The sequence below is a fragment of the Megalops cyprinoides genome, chromosome 4 (assembly GCF_013368585.1).
Source record: "Megalops cyprinoides isolate fMegCyp1 chromosome 4, fMegCyp1.pri, whole genome shotgun sequence".
Classification (NCBI taxonomy): domain Eukaryota; kingdom Metazoa; phylum Chordata; class Actinopteri; order Elopiformes; family Megalopidae; genus Megalops; species Megalops cyprinoides.
Genome location: NC_050586.1, coordinates 20,518,315 through 20,531,543, shown reverse-complemented (window position 1 = coordinate 20,531,543; position 13,229 = coordinate 20,518,315). Strand labels below are relative to the sequence as shown.

At 40.6% G+C, this 13,229-nt stretch overlaps 2 protein-coding genes across 2 annotated transcripts; both read left to right on the top strand.

Annotated features, from left to right (window-relative positions):
• Positions 1-3,902: 3,902 nt before the first annotated feature.
• Positions 3,903-7,819, top strand: dguok (deoxyguanosine kinase). Its single transcript, XM_036526759.1, has 7 exons — positions 3,903-4,336; positions 4,793-4,902; positions 5,121-5,296; positions 5,606-5,753; positions 5,968-6,083; positions 6,598-6,697; positions 6,924-7,819. Exons 1-7 carry the CDS (start codon positions 4,027-4,029, stop codon positions 6,948-6,950), a joined length of 987 nt encoding a protein of 328 aa, XP_036382652.1. The 5' UTR covers positions 3,903-4,026; the 3' UTR covers positions 6,951-7,819.
• A 2,586-nt stretch (positions 7,820-10,405) lies between these two features.
• LOC118776146 (nodal homolog 2-A-like) lies at positions 10,406-12,724 on the top strand. Its single transcript, XM_036526254.1, has 3 exons — positions 10,406-10,757; positions 11,532-12,352; positions 12,572-12,724. The coding sequence occupies exons 1-3, from the start codon at positions 10,406-10,408 to the stop codon at positions 12,722-12,724; spliced, it is 1,326 nt and encodes a 441-aa protein (XP_036382147.1).
• The last annotated feature ends 505 nt before the right edge of the window (positions 12,725-13,229 follow it).

Here is a 13,229-nt window from a genome sequence, read left to right as displayed (position 1 = left end):
TAGCCACTGCCACTGTTGTTTTTTAAAAAGTTTAAGGAAGTTGTGGACAGTTAGAAAAAGAGAAATTGAGAATATTAGCAACAATAGTATGAGATCTATTTTTTTTAATGTGCTAATCTGCCATATGGTTGTTTTCCATATGTTGTCACTAATTTCAGTAAAAATGTTTTCATGCTGTGCAGAGATAAGATCTATTTAAAATAAAAGAGAAGAAACTTTAGCTTATTTAAATTAAACAAAATGAAGTATCTGACATGGTGAAATATGAGAAAATATAGTGTATTGTGAATTTTAAGAGAGTTAAAGATCTTTCGTTTTAATCACATGTGGAGCACATACATGCATATGAAGATTTAGGTTTTTGCATTGAATTCAATTTGAATGTCAGTGTTCTACTCCTTGATATTTCATATAAACATCAGTATCCAATCAACAGTTTTACACAAGATATTTGTACTTTTATAATTCATGTATGTGAAACTTCAGCATATATTAGCAATAGAGAACATTATTGGACAGGGCCTTTAAATCATGACTTACTTGAAAATACTTTCAAAACTTTGCATGGGTTTTCTGTTATGTATGTCTAAAATGGTTTACAAAGCAGGGTAGTTTGTTTGACTTTGGTATTCCTGCAGAGTAAAGCAATTTAAAGTCCATCTTCTCTGAAGTGACCAGTTTGAACTGTAGTTGAACTGTAGTTATTGTATAAATAGTCGTCTATATTTGCAGCGCTAATTATTTCTTCTGTGGTAGGCAACTCAAGGAAGGAGCAGTTCAGAGTCAAATAAGTATCATTTATACATAGAAGGTGTCAGTTAAAGGTCAGAACATAAATTGTGCCTTGTTGACTAGTGTGTTTTGTAGGGAAATTAAGCATTTTATATAAACATTCTCAAGGAAGTTGCCATCAACAGTATTTCAATACTGTGATTGCCAGAATCATTACTAGTCTTAACCTTAATTGTGCTCCCTTCCACTCTTTTTATGCATAAGTGATCTGTCATCATGTGGTAATGCAGCGTATCATGTATATTCAAATAGATTTTATTGTTCTTTCTTTTATCAAGATTTTTATGAAATATCCACTCCACAGAGGGAGGAAGTCCCTTAAACAATTCATACTCCAAGATGCTTATATTTTACAGCTTGTTAATAAGTGAAACAGTTGAAGGGTCTGACTCTAGGACACATTGATCTTTCTGTGTCACTGCTGGGGATGACAGGGTGTTCTGGGATGCAGATAATGACTGAATAGCATATACAAGTGTTAGAAATGGATTTTATTACTGTATCTTTTTACTCCATGTTGTAACTGTTGGTTTTCTGACACTTGCAGCTAGTGAATATTGAAGATGAACAGTTTACTTTCCTGTTGACCAGGGTTGAACTGATGTCCTCAACTTTCTAGACCAAATCATGCCTACTTGCTCATTCCGTTGGTTTGAGAGAGTGCCTTTGATCAGTGTTTTTTCAAACCTGGTCCTAGGATACACTGTGTATGCTTGTTTTTCTTTGATTAAGCTCTCAATTGGATATTGATTAGGGTTGGACATCTGCTGTTAAGTCTTGTGAAATAAGTTTCTTGTCAGAAGGAAGTAAGGTCTAAAATAAAAGCAGCGCTATAGCTCAAACTTATTTCTGTTCATTTCTGCCCCTTAAACTATGAGTCAGTGTTCTGCTTGATTAAATATGCTTAATTGGGTGTGTTAACTCTTAGCCTGCAATAGAAAAAGTAACAGGACTAAACAGAACAATTGACTAGAATTAACTAGCAGTTAACTAATGAAACTTAATTGCAGTGGCTTCTCCAAATATGTTAAAGTGGAAGATATTAACATTTTGGAATAAAGTCCCTAACTTGCATTGTCTGTATAATATAATTAATTGAACGTCTCAATCATACCTAATCAAATTAAACACAGTTGTAACAAAAACCTGGATACATGGTGTGTACATGTGTGGAACAGGTTGGGAAATACTGGAATGAATAACAAAGAAAAAGGAAACCTCTATTTGCTTCAGGTTTTGACTTTGATGAGGAAGGTCTATCCATACTGTAAGATGGTCTGTAATTAATATAATAGGACCTTCTGCTTTCAAAAAAAAAAAAAGCCACCGTCAATTTTTTTGTCGGCTTGTGTGCTTATTTACATTTTACTGTTGAAATATAATCTGTAGTGTAGTCATTTGACTTACTTTTCATGCAAAACCATTAGTAATTTCTTTCTCAATGTCAGAGATTTGTAATTTTGCCTAATTTTATAGCCTACATGTGGCAGAAACTAGATTAGATTATTTTTAAATGTGAGGGCTTTGTATATTTTATGTTTTAGCATCTTTTACTTTGGTCCATTTTCTAGAATACACAGAATGGCTATAGATGCACTCCTGCCATTCCTTTAAATTTTATTGTTTAATGAAGTGGTTTTTTAGTGCACCATTGGAACAAAACTGTGCCTTAGTAAAATACTGTCTGTATAGTTTGTGTTCTTCACAATCGCTTGCTGTTAAATAAAGAGAAAATATGCAGAGATTGTTTTTCTTCACTTACATATGCATTTGTGTCTCTTTCTTGAACATTTATAGAAATGCACATTTGTGGTGCAGTCTCGTGTGGCACTCACTTCATCTTTGTTTGCGTGCTTCACATGCTGTGGCAGCCAAAGCATTACTGTACAAGAGAGTCACGCGTTAGATACACTATATGGACAGAAGTATTCGGACGCCTGACCATTACATTGTAATGACATTGTATTCAAATATATATACTTTAATATGGAGTTGATCCCCCTTTTGCAGCTATAACAGCTTCCACTCTTCTTGGAAGGCTTTCCACAAGATGAAGTGTTTGGAGTGTTTCTGTGGGAATTTGTGGCCATTCATCCTGTACAGCATTTATGAGGTCAGGCACTGATGTTGAACGAGAAGGCCTGGCTCGCAGTCTCCGTCCCAAAGGTGCTTGATGGGGTTGAGGTCAGGGCTCTGTGCGGGCCAGTCAAGTTCTTCCACGCCGAACTCATCAAACCATGTCTTTATAGTCCTTGCTTTGTGCAATGGGGCACAGTCATGTTGGAATAGAAAAGGGCCTTCCCCAAACTTGCCACAAAGTTGGAAGCATAGCATTGTCCAAAATGTCTTGGTATGCTGAAGCATTAAGATTGCCCTTCACTGGAGATAAGGGGCCTTGCCCAAACCCTGAAAAACAAGTGTGGCCAAATACTTTTGTCCATATAGTGTACCTGAAAATGCAGTATGTTGCATTTTCATGTAGAACAACAAACAGGACACGCCTTTTGGTTTGAACATATTACTGTCTTAATAAGGTGTATTTTATTTTACAGCATGAACAAATATTACCACGTTATACGTTTCGTATCATCTCTATGACTACTTTCGTTTGACGTTATTTTCTCTAAAGCTTAGGTATTGAGTTGATTATGTTGTCCCTATCTGAAAATGCCAATAGTTATCACTTAGTCGAAATGACAGATAGTTCGAAAATTAAAGGAATTAGTCTGATATCTTGTTCGTAAAAAGCTTGAATCGGTTTTTATGCACAGCAGTGACAAGACTTAAAATCTTCAATTCACAAAAAACAGTGTAGTTGCAGGCTCTGGGCAGATTTTTTAATCTTAATAAACTATGGAAGTCAGTCCTAGCACTGGTTATTAAAACGCTGATTAGAAATAGGAAACTAAACTGACAACCAACGAATTAAGGAAAAGGCTTAAGAATTTCGAAGAAACACTAAAAACAACATGTAGTCAACGTACGCCGTGGAAAAACGAGAGAAAAAAACTTCGTGGAAAAACAAAATTGTTACGTAAACTCCGTGAGCGAGTTGACCCGGAAGTGAATTTTGTCGCTGGGACATTAGATGAAAACATCCGGTGGTGGAAAGGGCACATGGACCGAATTTTCAATTGGGATGAACCAATGCAAGAATCCTACACGTGATGAGACGCCATACAGTCGTATAGTTGTCACTAGGAAATTGTTCGTATAACGCAGTCCCAAAAGGCCATGTCTCGCGCTCTGTCACTAACTTTTGCTCTTCGATACAATTTTTTGAATCCGGCGTCCGTTTGTAAAAACAAAGTCATTGTCTCTGTACTGTTTCTCGGTACTGATTGCTCGAGGACTTCTGTGACCAGGTTATTAGGTCGGAGATTTGGTTCGAGAACCTGGTATGCCAAGTTAGGTGTCTTGGATAACAGAGAAATGCCGAGCGAAGTGACTGACCGTCCTTGTTCCTCAGCGCATTTGCACATTGATACCAAACAAATGGACGCGGTTAGTCGGGTCAAGAGAGTTTCTATAGAGGGGAATATAGGTGAGTATTTCTTAAAATATAGCTAACTGGCTATATGAATTGTCATATTAGTCGTGACCATACAGTGCCTCAAGCGGATGGCTCTCCCTGGTAGTCAAGAAGTGATCTGTTATGCTATTATGCTTTAGCTAGCTATCTTGCTAGAAATTGCACACAGCATGTCGCTGCAGCTGTTTTGTAGTACAGTTCATCGGCTAATGGGAAAAAAATGCTCTGCTCACTTACATAGTGGGCTATGATTGCATAATTCTCCATTGCTTTGATATAGCTAGCTAGGCACCAGTCTGTCACTCATGTGGTCTTTGTGGTTTTTACTTACCTTACTACTGTTTACGTGAGTTTTAATTTAAAAATAAAAAAGCGCACACTGCATTACAAAAAACAAGTAGGATAACTTAAATTTAATTGCACAAGACCCTTGACATGCAAGTGGACATATGTTTTTGTCTCAACCAGCGGTTGGTAAATCAACTTTTGCACGACTTCTGCAGTCTTCAAGTCAGGACTGGGAAGTTGTACAAGAGCCTGTCAGCAAGTGGCAGAATGTTGAAGGTTCATCTTCACAGGTAAGACCTTTATAAATTGCACTGGAATTGCAATTGTCTTTGGACACAGCTGAAACGTGTCTGTATCCTTCATGATCAATGTCTGAACGGCTGTGAATACACAGTTTTTTTCTCACTTGGTGTAGTAACCCTGTGTGTTCAGCCATTCAGTCTTTCCATTGATGAGACCCTGCTCCCTCTGTGCATTTGCGCCCCTGACAGTGGCATTTCCCCAACAGACAGGTAGTAACCTGTTGCAGATGATGTACCAGGATCCACAGCGTTGGTCCTACACCTTCCAAACCTTTTCCTGCATGAGCCGCATGCGCACGCAGCTGCAGCCACCGCCTGCCCGCCTGCTTGCTGCAGAGGGCACACCTGTGCAGGTGTTTGAGCGCTCTGTCTACAGTGACAGGTGAGGGCCCGCGGGGGGGGGATCAGGTGAATCTGTACGGCTTTTGTTCGATTAGCAAGGCTGCGTTTTTGCAGCCTGACCACAAGAGGTCAAGAGGACTGTGTTGATGAGATCTGATCAAGGGCCAAACAGTTGAGCTCATTGGAGAAGCCCGGCCCAGGTGTTACAGGAGAAATAATTATTGTCTTTCGTTCATGGCAGATGTGGATTTCAATTTGGTGCATATTTGACCCACTGTTTTAACGCAATGGTGTTGAAATACCCAGATGTGATGCATTGTCTCTATGCATCCTTGTACTGTTGTCACAGGTATATTTTTGCGCTGAACATGTTCGAGCTTGGTTGCATCAGCCCCACGGAGTGGGCTGTCTACCAGGACTGGCACTCCTTCCTGGTGGAGCAGTTTGCCCGCCGCATGCACCTAGAGGGCATCATCTACCTCAGGGCCCCTCCAAAGGTAACCGCCATCTTGTGCCGAACACCAATCATCACACCCCATGCCCCCTGATTCAGGGAGGCTGAGGTGAAAAGGTGTTAGCTTCACACCAGGGTCATCACTCGTGTTCTGTTTGCATGAGGGACTTTTTGTGCTGCATGCATGCCTTTCCTCGCACAGAAGTCACCCTACAGATTTCTACATTTTGTATTGTGTGTGTGTGTGTGTGAGACAGACATGCATGGAGCGTCTGGGGCGACGTGGGCGAGAGGAAGAGAGTGGGGTGGAGTTGGACTACCTGGAGAAACTGCACATTCAACATGAGAAGTGGCTGGTCGACAAGAGCACAGAGTGAGAGACTTTTCCTGTCTGTTTGTCAGTGTCTTTTTGTAGCACCAAGACTAACTGTTGTGCTGGTCACTCTTAAGTGAGATGTACAGCATAAGCTCTGTTGTATTAGTCTGTTTTTTAGGTTCAGCTGCAGACAAGTCAATGTTGTTTTGAAGTTGTGCTAAACTTGACTTTCAGTGCAGATAAGTATTTAGACTCAGGGGTCTGCCACCTGATTCACCTGTAATAAACCAAACTAAGGGGGGATGGATATATACACATACATTTTTATATTTTTTCATTTCTTGCCTCCATGTAATCATTTATACTTAAGATCTGGGCTCTGTTGGCTGATTCTTAAAAATTTTAAAACTAGTTCTTTGAAAGAACCTCACATCATCAGTTCAGATTCCCTTGTCTATTTCCTAAAGACTTAACACAACAACATTGATGTTTCATGATATCAAGGGATTAAATACTGTCTATTAAGACCTAATCCTTTGGTCTTTCTCATTTCTCATTTTCTATCACTCAGGTTGCACTTTGAGCATCTCAAGAAGGTGCCTGTGTTGACTCTAGATGCCAGCGTGGAGTTTGAAACAGACAAGAAGGTGCAGGAAAACCTGATCACCCAGGTAGTCTTCCCATCTTACTTAGTTAACCTGTTGTGGTTAGCCACACAAAGGCACACTTGCGCTTGAGTACAATTTTCACCACAAGAGGGCGTTGTTGGCTCTATTTTTGACCACGCTTCCTTTCGACATTCTTCCTTTAAAAACGCCAGCACATTTTATGACAAAGGTTTTGTTTTGTTTTATGTCTGCTGTAATTACTATAACACATATTTCTCTTCCTGCTCAGGTGAGGACCTTCTTCAGTGGATTGTGAAAGAGCCAAGCAGTTGACAAGCACCAGGATGTCCATCATCTCAAACTCTCAAACACATGCACATACACTCACACACACAGGCAAACACACTAACTACTTTGGTACAGAAGAACTATTATGCACTGAAAAAGCACCCACTTTGACTAAATTATTTGCTGACCAACACTTACATGTTTCCAAATTGGAAACTGACCATTTATGTTACTGTATTTTCAGAATGGCTTGAAGCTGAACTGTTGAGATATGCTGTAATAAGTGTTACTGGGACCCCCTTTAGAAAACCTTGACATAGCTGATTACTTAGATAACCCAACATTCAAGCAGCATTCCCAATTATGGATTGATCAGTTTATATTTCAAATTAAAATCCCTAAATATTAGGGATTATTCCCGAGTATTCCCAGCTTTCTGAAGATGTGCAACAACACTGAAGAAGTCTCAGTGCCCAAAGGCTACTTATGTTTCATTTGCTTGACCAATAATTAACAGGTGCTCCCTGGCTTCAGGAACGGGGGATTTTTTTGGCGCTTCAGTGGGGTTGCCTTAGAAACATGACTGAAGGTTGGGATTTTTAGTAGATGGACTCCTCTGAGTATTCCTGGCCTGAGACCCAACATAAATGACAGTTCCAGAAATGTAATGCGAATCTGATTCAAGATTACACAAAAGAATGATATGGTAGCAGGAAGAAAATACCATATATTCCATACCTTATCATAGTGAGGACAATGCATGGCAACCGCACAGTTCCTGTTTTCACATTTATCAAATATTGTTTACTTCTTTAATGATACGTGAACCATACTCCATCTGTAATCCTATTTATTTTTTTAGATCAAGTAGAGTGAGTTTTCTAATTTTCATGTTCAGGAGCAGCTAGTTTATTCATTTCAGTTTATTTTATCAGCTATGGTTAGCTTGTCTTCAGCTGATGTACAGAATATTACCATAGTTACGATATTATCAAAGAATTTTAAAATTGTTTTTGAATATTTGTATAACTTAATATTTATTTGTAAAATTAAAATGTAAACATTCTAAAGTAATTATTCATTAGTAATCAGTCAGTCGATCAATCAGTAATCACTCATTAATATGTACAGTATTCCTAATAATAAATACGTACGTTTTTGCAAGGAATGGTCAGCGCGTTTTTCTTGATGGGGGTTAATATCGGTCACTCCAAGCATTTGCTAAATCAATTTCATAATTCTGTAACATTTTACTTGGCAGATGCTTTTTTTCTAGATCTAGTTGCATATCTCATCTCATATTTACGGATGTTACCAGTTTATACAGCTGGATATTTACTGAAACAATTCAGGTTAAGTACCTTGCCTGAGAGTACAAAAGAGCTGGGCCATCTAGGAATCGGACACGCCTTCGTTGGCCACATCCTCACACATTAATTTGTTTGGTAAATTCGGTGAATGATTGAAGGCTGTGCCACGAAGTGATACAATGTGCTGATTTATAGACAGTGTTCCTTCCTGGTTTTGTTACAGTATTAACTTTCAACGCATGACCCACTGCTGATGTCGATGGGTTTCAGTACAGTATTTTACGCACATCCGTACTTCACTTTGAGGCATAATGCTCGGGATGGTGGGGCTCTGAAAAAAAAACCTGCCAAAATTATGTTACACAGCGTATTATGTAGTATGTTTATGCATAGCTGGCCCATGTCCTACTTGTTTGTTTTAAATTGGAGAATTTTTGGGAAATCACGGAAGTTACTTTAGACCGCTTGCTATTAAGGGTTTGAGACTAGTCTTGCTTGAAATTTGAATTGCGGGTGGCATCTTGGGTGCGTCCCAGAATGGCCTGCATTAAGTTGTGGTGTTGTGTATTTTTAAGTGGTGTGGGGCTTATTACGCTTTAGCTTTTCGACCAAACATACTGAAACCCAGAGGTAGTTTTTAGCGGCTGTAAGAGATAGCATATATGTGTTTATTAAAAGTGACTTCGCATAGAAGTGTTTCGGTAGGAATTGTTTCGGCTTTTTGAAACGCTACAATAAGCGATATTTAGCCGTTTGCATCCACAATTAAATTCTTTCATTCTTACATATTGTTAACGCAAAAGTAGAAATTGGGAAGAAATGGTCAACGGGAATTAGCTTCAGTTTCATAAATATATAAACGTGCTGGGTAGTGCCAGATAACGCCGTCGAAATTAGGAAGTTCCCATTATGTTGACTGTATCTCCTATTACTTTAATTGGGTGTGGCCACGGAACAAATTATATCTAAGATTAACTAATGGACTGAATAGCAGGACGAAAAAGGATGTTATTTTCCCGTGTTCAAAATGTCTTTTGAAGATTTCCTTTGGTTCAAAGCACATAAAAGGCTGAGTATAATATCAAAAATGTATGTGATGTCTTATGCCGTGTCTTTGACATTTTCACACTTAAATCTGGATCAAACAATACACCCTTTTGTACACAAATTAATTGCGGTACTGCGCTTAATATCAGTGGTCCTTACAAGAAGATCAATAGGAGTAATTTCTTAGAAGTAATAAACTTCTAAGCTCGTCATCATTTTATTATGTTCGTTTTATGTTCAGACCAATATAAATAACCTACCTATATACATACATACATATATATATATATAGGAATTCCCTTGCTTTCCACAGGCTTTCTCTTGTGTACATCTCACTTAAAATGTAAAGTCATTTTAAAATAAGACTGCAAAATTACAGGTACAGTAGGCTACGTATTAATTTACTTCATACCATCCATATAATACATTGCATACGTCTGAAAAAACGTTAATGTATAATAATTATATTACCCAATTAAAATGTTATTACCGTCTTTATGTAATTACTATAACATTTAATGAGAAAAGTAGATACGTTAAATCTATTGTGTTTCAATGATGTTTTACTAGAAACCTATTGCACTCGAAAGCAATTAATTTTAATCTAAATCAAGTTAAAATTATTTCTTGTTACATCCTGGCTTTTGGATCTCAGCTTCTGGTTTCGAAAAAAGATACAGGTAAAAATACTCATTACGCTCGCGTGGCTAGCATCCTCTTAATCAAAGGTCCCTTTTCACTCAGTCATGTACATACAGTTATTTAACTAATATTATTGTTAAAGTGTCTTATCAAAGGCCTTTTCCAATATACAACACAAAAGGATTAGTGTGCTAGCACTTCATGAATATGAAAAGGCAGACAGTTTCGAGAGACAATGAACTTGACAGAGTTAACCCTTTTTTCCCCTCTCGAGGTACTTTGGGGATCATAGGCTACTTCAAAGACCCGGCGATGACAGGGTTCATCAAAGGGCAGCTGTCCGCTATAAATGCTCTGGTTTGGCCACCTTCTCCTCGCAGCATCATTTCGAGCCAGACAAGCAAGCAGACAGAAGCTAGAGCGCTCTCTGCAGTTTTCACAGCTGCAGATTAAACAAGAAAGGGAATACATCTTATTTTCAGTCATGGAGAGCTTCGTTCACGCTGTCGTCTTCTCGCTCCTCGTCTCAGTGACCACTGCTGGGAATCCGGAACCGATCATGCACTCCGGCAAACTGGATCTCAGTGGGGCTCTTTTCCAAGGATCTCACGAGTCCCAGCAACCTGGCGGGGGTCCTCTTAAATCCAGCTCTACTTTTGGATACAGTCCTCCAGCGTACAGTTCAAACAGATACCCCCTGTACATGATGCAACTTTACCGAACCTTCAAGAGCGCAGATACAACGAGGACCACGGCCTTCAGTCACGCCAGCAGCACAAGCAACGACAACCCGGCATTGCACGATTCAGACTCAGTTCTCAGTCTGATTGCAAGAAGTGAGTACTTTTTTTGATAACGATTTATGTTTTAATATTTGTATCATGTGCATGAACTTAATGCATGAATTGAGTGTCCTTTATTCGTGTCATGTAGCCTAATTTACACTGTCCAACATATTTACCATACATCCGATATTTTCTCTAATGTAATTTTTGGTCAATGTAACTATTGGTCAGTTATTATTTGGTCAATGATACACGATTATATGCGGCTGTCAATGCATGATTTTAATTTACGGGTGGATTTGGAGCGTCGACTAGTTGAGTCCTTTAGCAGCTGCCCAAGGATCCTTCCTTGAATCCTCTCATCTGCTCGTTATCAGGTGCTCCACGCGGCGTTTATCTGCGCTTATCTGATCCTCCCCTTTTACAGCCCTGGAGTGTCACGATGCTTATTCGACTTTAAAGAGCATTTTTGATTTATGTGAGCGAGTGTGTGTATTAGCGGAGCCTCAGACGTCTGTTACAAATGTGACCTCGAGGGAGGTTCAATACACATCTCTTTCCACTTCTCCGGGCTTGTCTCCCCTCTCCCGTCCATATGTTTTGACATTTAGTTAGTGCCCGTCTCCACAGTAGCTTTTCAGCACATACGTTTTTCCCTTCACGATGACTAGGCCTGCCTTTTAGGATCTGTTAGATTCTTTCGAGTTGTTTAGAGACGTTTCTTGTGTCTGCATCATATAACGACCTACTGTGCACTTCTAATATGGCATTTAACCAGGAAGTATTTTAATCAAAACCTTGATTTTTTTCCCTTTTTTTCTCCAGGTTGCCATCAGGTTGGGGAGAGGTGGACTGTCACATTCGACATGTCTTCTATCTCTGCCAGCGACAACATTCAGCTGTCGGAGCTGCGCTTCCGACTGCCTGCACTCTCCTCTTCCAAGCGTGTCACTATCGACGTTTTCCACTCCCGCAAGCAGGGCTGCGCTCCGGGGGCCCTGACCTGCCCGGATGAGCGGCTCTTCCTGGGTAGCTTCAGCGCTGCCCCCAGCACAAGCAGCTCCTCCTGGAAGGTCTTCAATGTGACGGATCTGCTCAAGTACTGGCTGCACCAGGGCGGAACAGTGCCCGGTGAGGTGGAGGTAGAGGAGGAGCTGCTGGACGCACCAGAGCACGGGAGCGGGGATGAAGAGGCTGGCGCGGTCAGCCACAAGCTCCGTCACTCAGGTGCGAGAGCGAAGAGGGTCCGGCACCCGACGGCTGACCGGGTCATGATGGTCGTCTTCTTGAAGCACAACCTGGCCCGGGATGGCCAACACACCCCCACCCTCATCCACACCGTGGAGCACTCCAAGTACGTGATGCTGGACCGAGCCAGCGGGGACAGCCAGGGCCGGCGCCACAAGAGGAACCGCAAGGAGAGGGAGAGGGTGCGAGCAGCAGCTAGCGTGGTAGCCGCTGCACCTCCAGCTGAGGCCAGGCAGAGGCCGCTGTGCAGGAAGGTGGACATGTGGGTAGACTTCGACCAGATCGGCTGGAACGAGTGGATCGTGTACCCCAAGCGCTACAACGCCTTCCGTTGTGAGGGGGATTGTCCCAGTCCAGTGGATGAGTCCTTCAACCCTACCAACCACGCTTACATGCAGGTAAGAATTAAAAGTAAAAAGTGAAAAAAAAAGAAAGTCTCTTCAGTAAAATGACACATGTACAGTTAATGCCCTTTGCACTTTTGCTGGTGTAGATTTGACCTTTATATTTCAGTGCAGTTGCTTAAAGTCTCATCCTTGCTTTCACCATCATGCAGTTCCAAACGCATTGAGCTATGAATCCACTAATGTGTACCCTTGTATTTTTTTGTGTTTCAGAGTCTGCTGAAGCTCTACCATCCAGAGCGCGTGACGTGTCCGTCCTGCGTGCCCACTCGCCTCAGCCCGCTCTCCATGCTCTACTATGAGAACGACGGCGTGGTGCTGCGGCACCATGAGGACATGATCGTGGAGGAGTGCGGCTGCCACTGACAAGGCGGCCAGCCCCTGTACTCCAAAGCCCTGAAGAAACACTTACTTGGACTCCCACAGAGAAGAGCCCCCTGTCATTCGCAATTCAGCGTATGCTGAGAGACTCTCGGAAGGAGATGCAAGATGAAGCAACAGCTAGTTGAGAAAACAAGACTTTGAGAAAGGTGTCAAAGCCATGCATTTATTTTGTGGTACTTTGGAACTCTCTCTGTGTGTACAGAGCGTTTATTCCCACATGCAAGTAAAATGCATGTAGACTCTTTAATGGCCATTGGCTATGATAGCTCTTTATTTTTTTTCCTTACCAAAGTGGAAAGATCTTCAGTCTTAGTGTCAGGACTGCGGTATTTAATATTTAAATATTTCACCTGGAAACATTTTTAAGAGATATTCTTGTAAAAATGTTTGTTTATAAGGTAAATAAAAATGTTCATATTTACAGACATGCTTCATCTGTACTTTTTGTCACAGCTCATTTAGAAATTGCATAATGTGAAGCGTTTGA

Bases quoted from the DNA above. Each gene is read 5' to 3' on its own strand.
- dguok (XM_036526759.1), top strand. From the start codon at position 4,027: ATGTCTCGCGCTCTGTCACTAACTTTTGCTCTTCGATACAATTTTTTG. The intron at 5,297-5,605 runs GTGAGGGCCCGC...CTGTTGTCACAG, and splicing joins CGCTCTGTCTACAGTGACAG to GTATATTTTTGCGCTGAACA. The intron at 5,754-5,967 runs GTAACCGCCATC...TGTGTGAGACAG, and splicing joins ACCTCAGGGCCCCTCCAAAG to ACATGCATGGAGCGTCTGGG.
- LOC118776146 (XM_036526254.1), top strand. From the start codon at position 10,406: ATGGAGAGCTTCGTTCACGCTGTCGTCTTCTCGCTCCTCGTCTCAGTG. The intron at 10,758-11,531 runs GTGAGTACTTTT...TTTTTTCTCCAG, and splicing joins TCTCAGTCTGATTGCAAGAA to GTTGCCATCAGGTTGGGGAG. The intron at 12,353-12,571 runs GTAAGAATTAAA...TTTGTGTTTCAG, and splicing joins CCAACCACGCTTACATGCAG to AGTCTGCTGAAGCTCTACCA.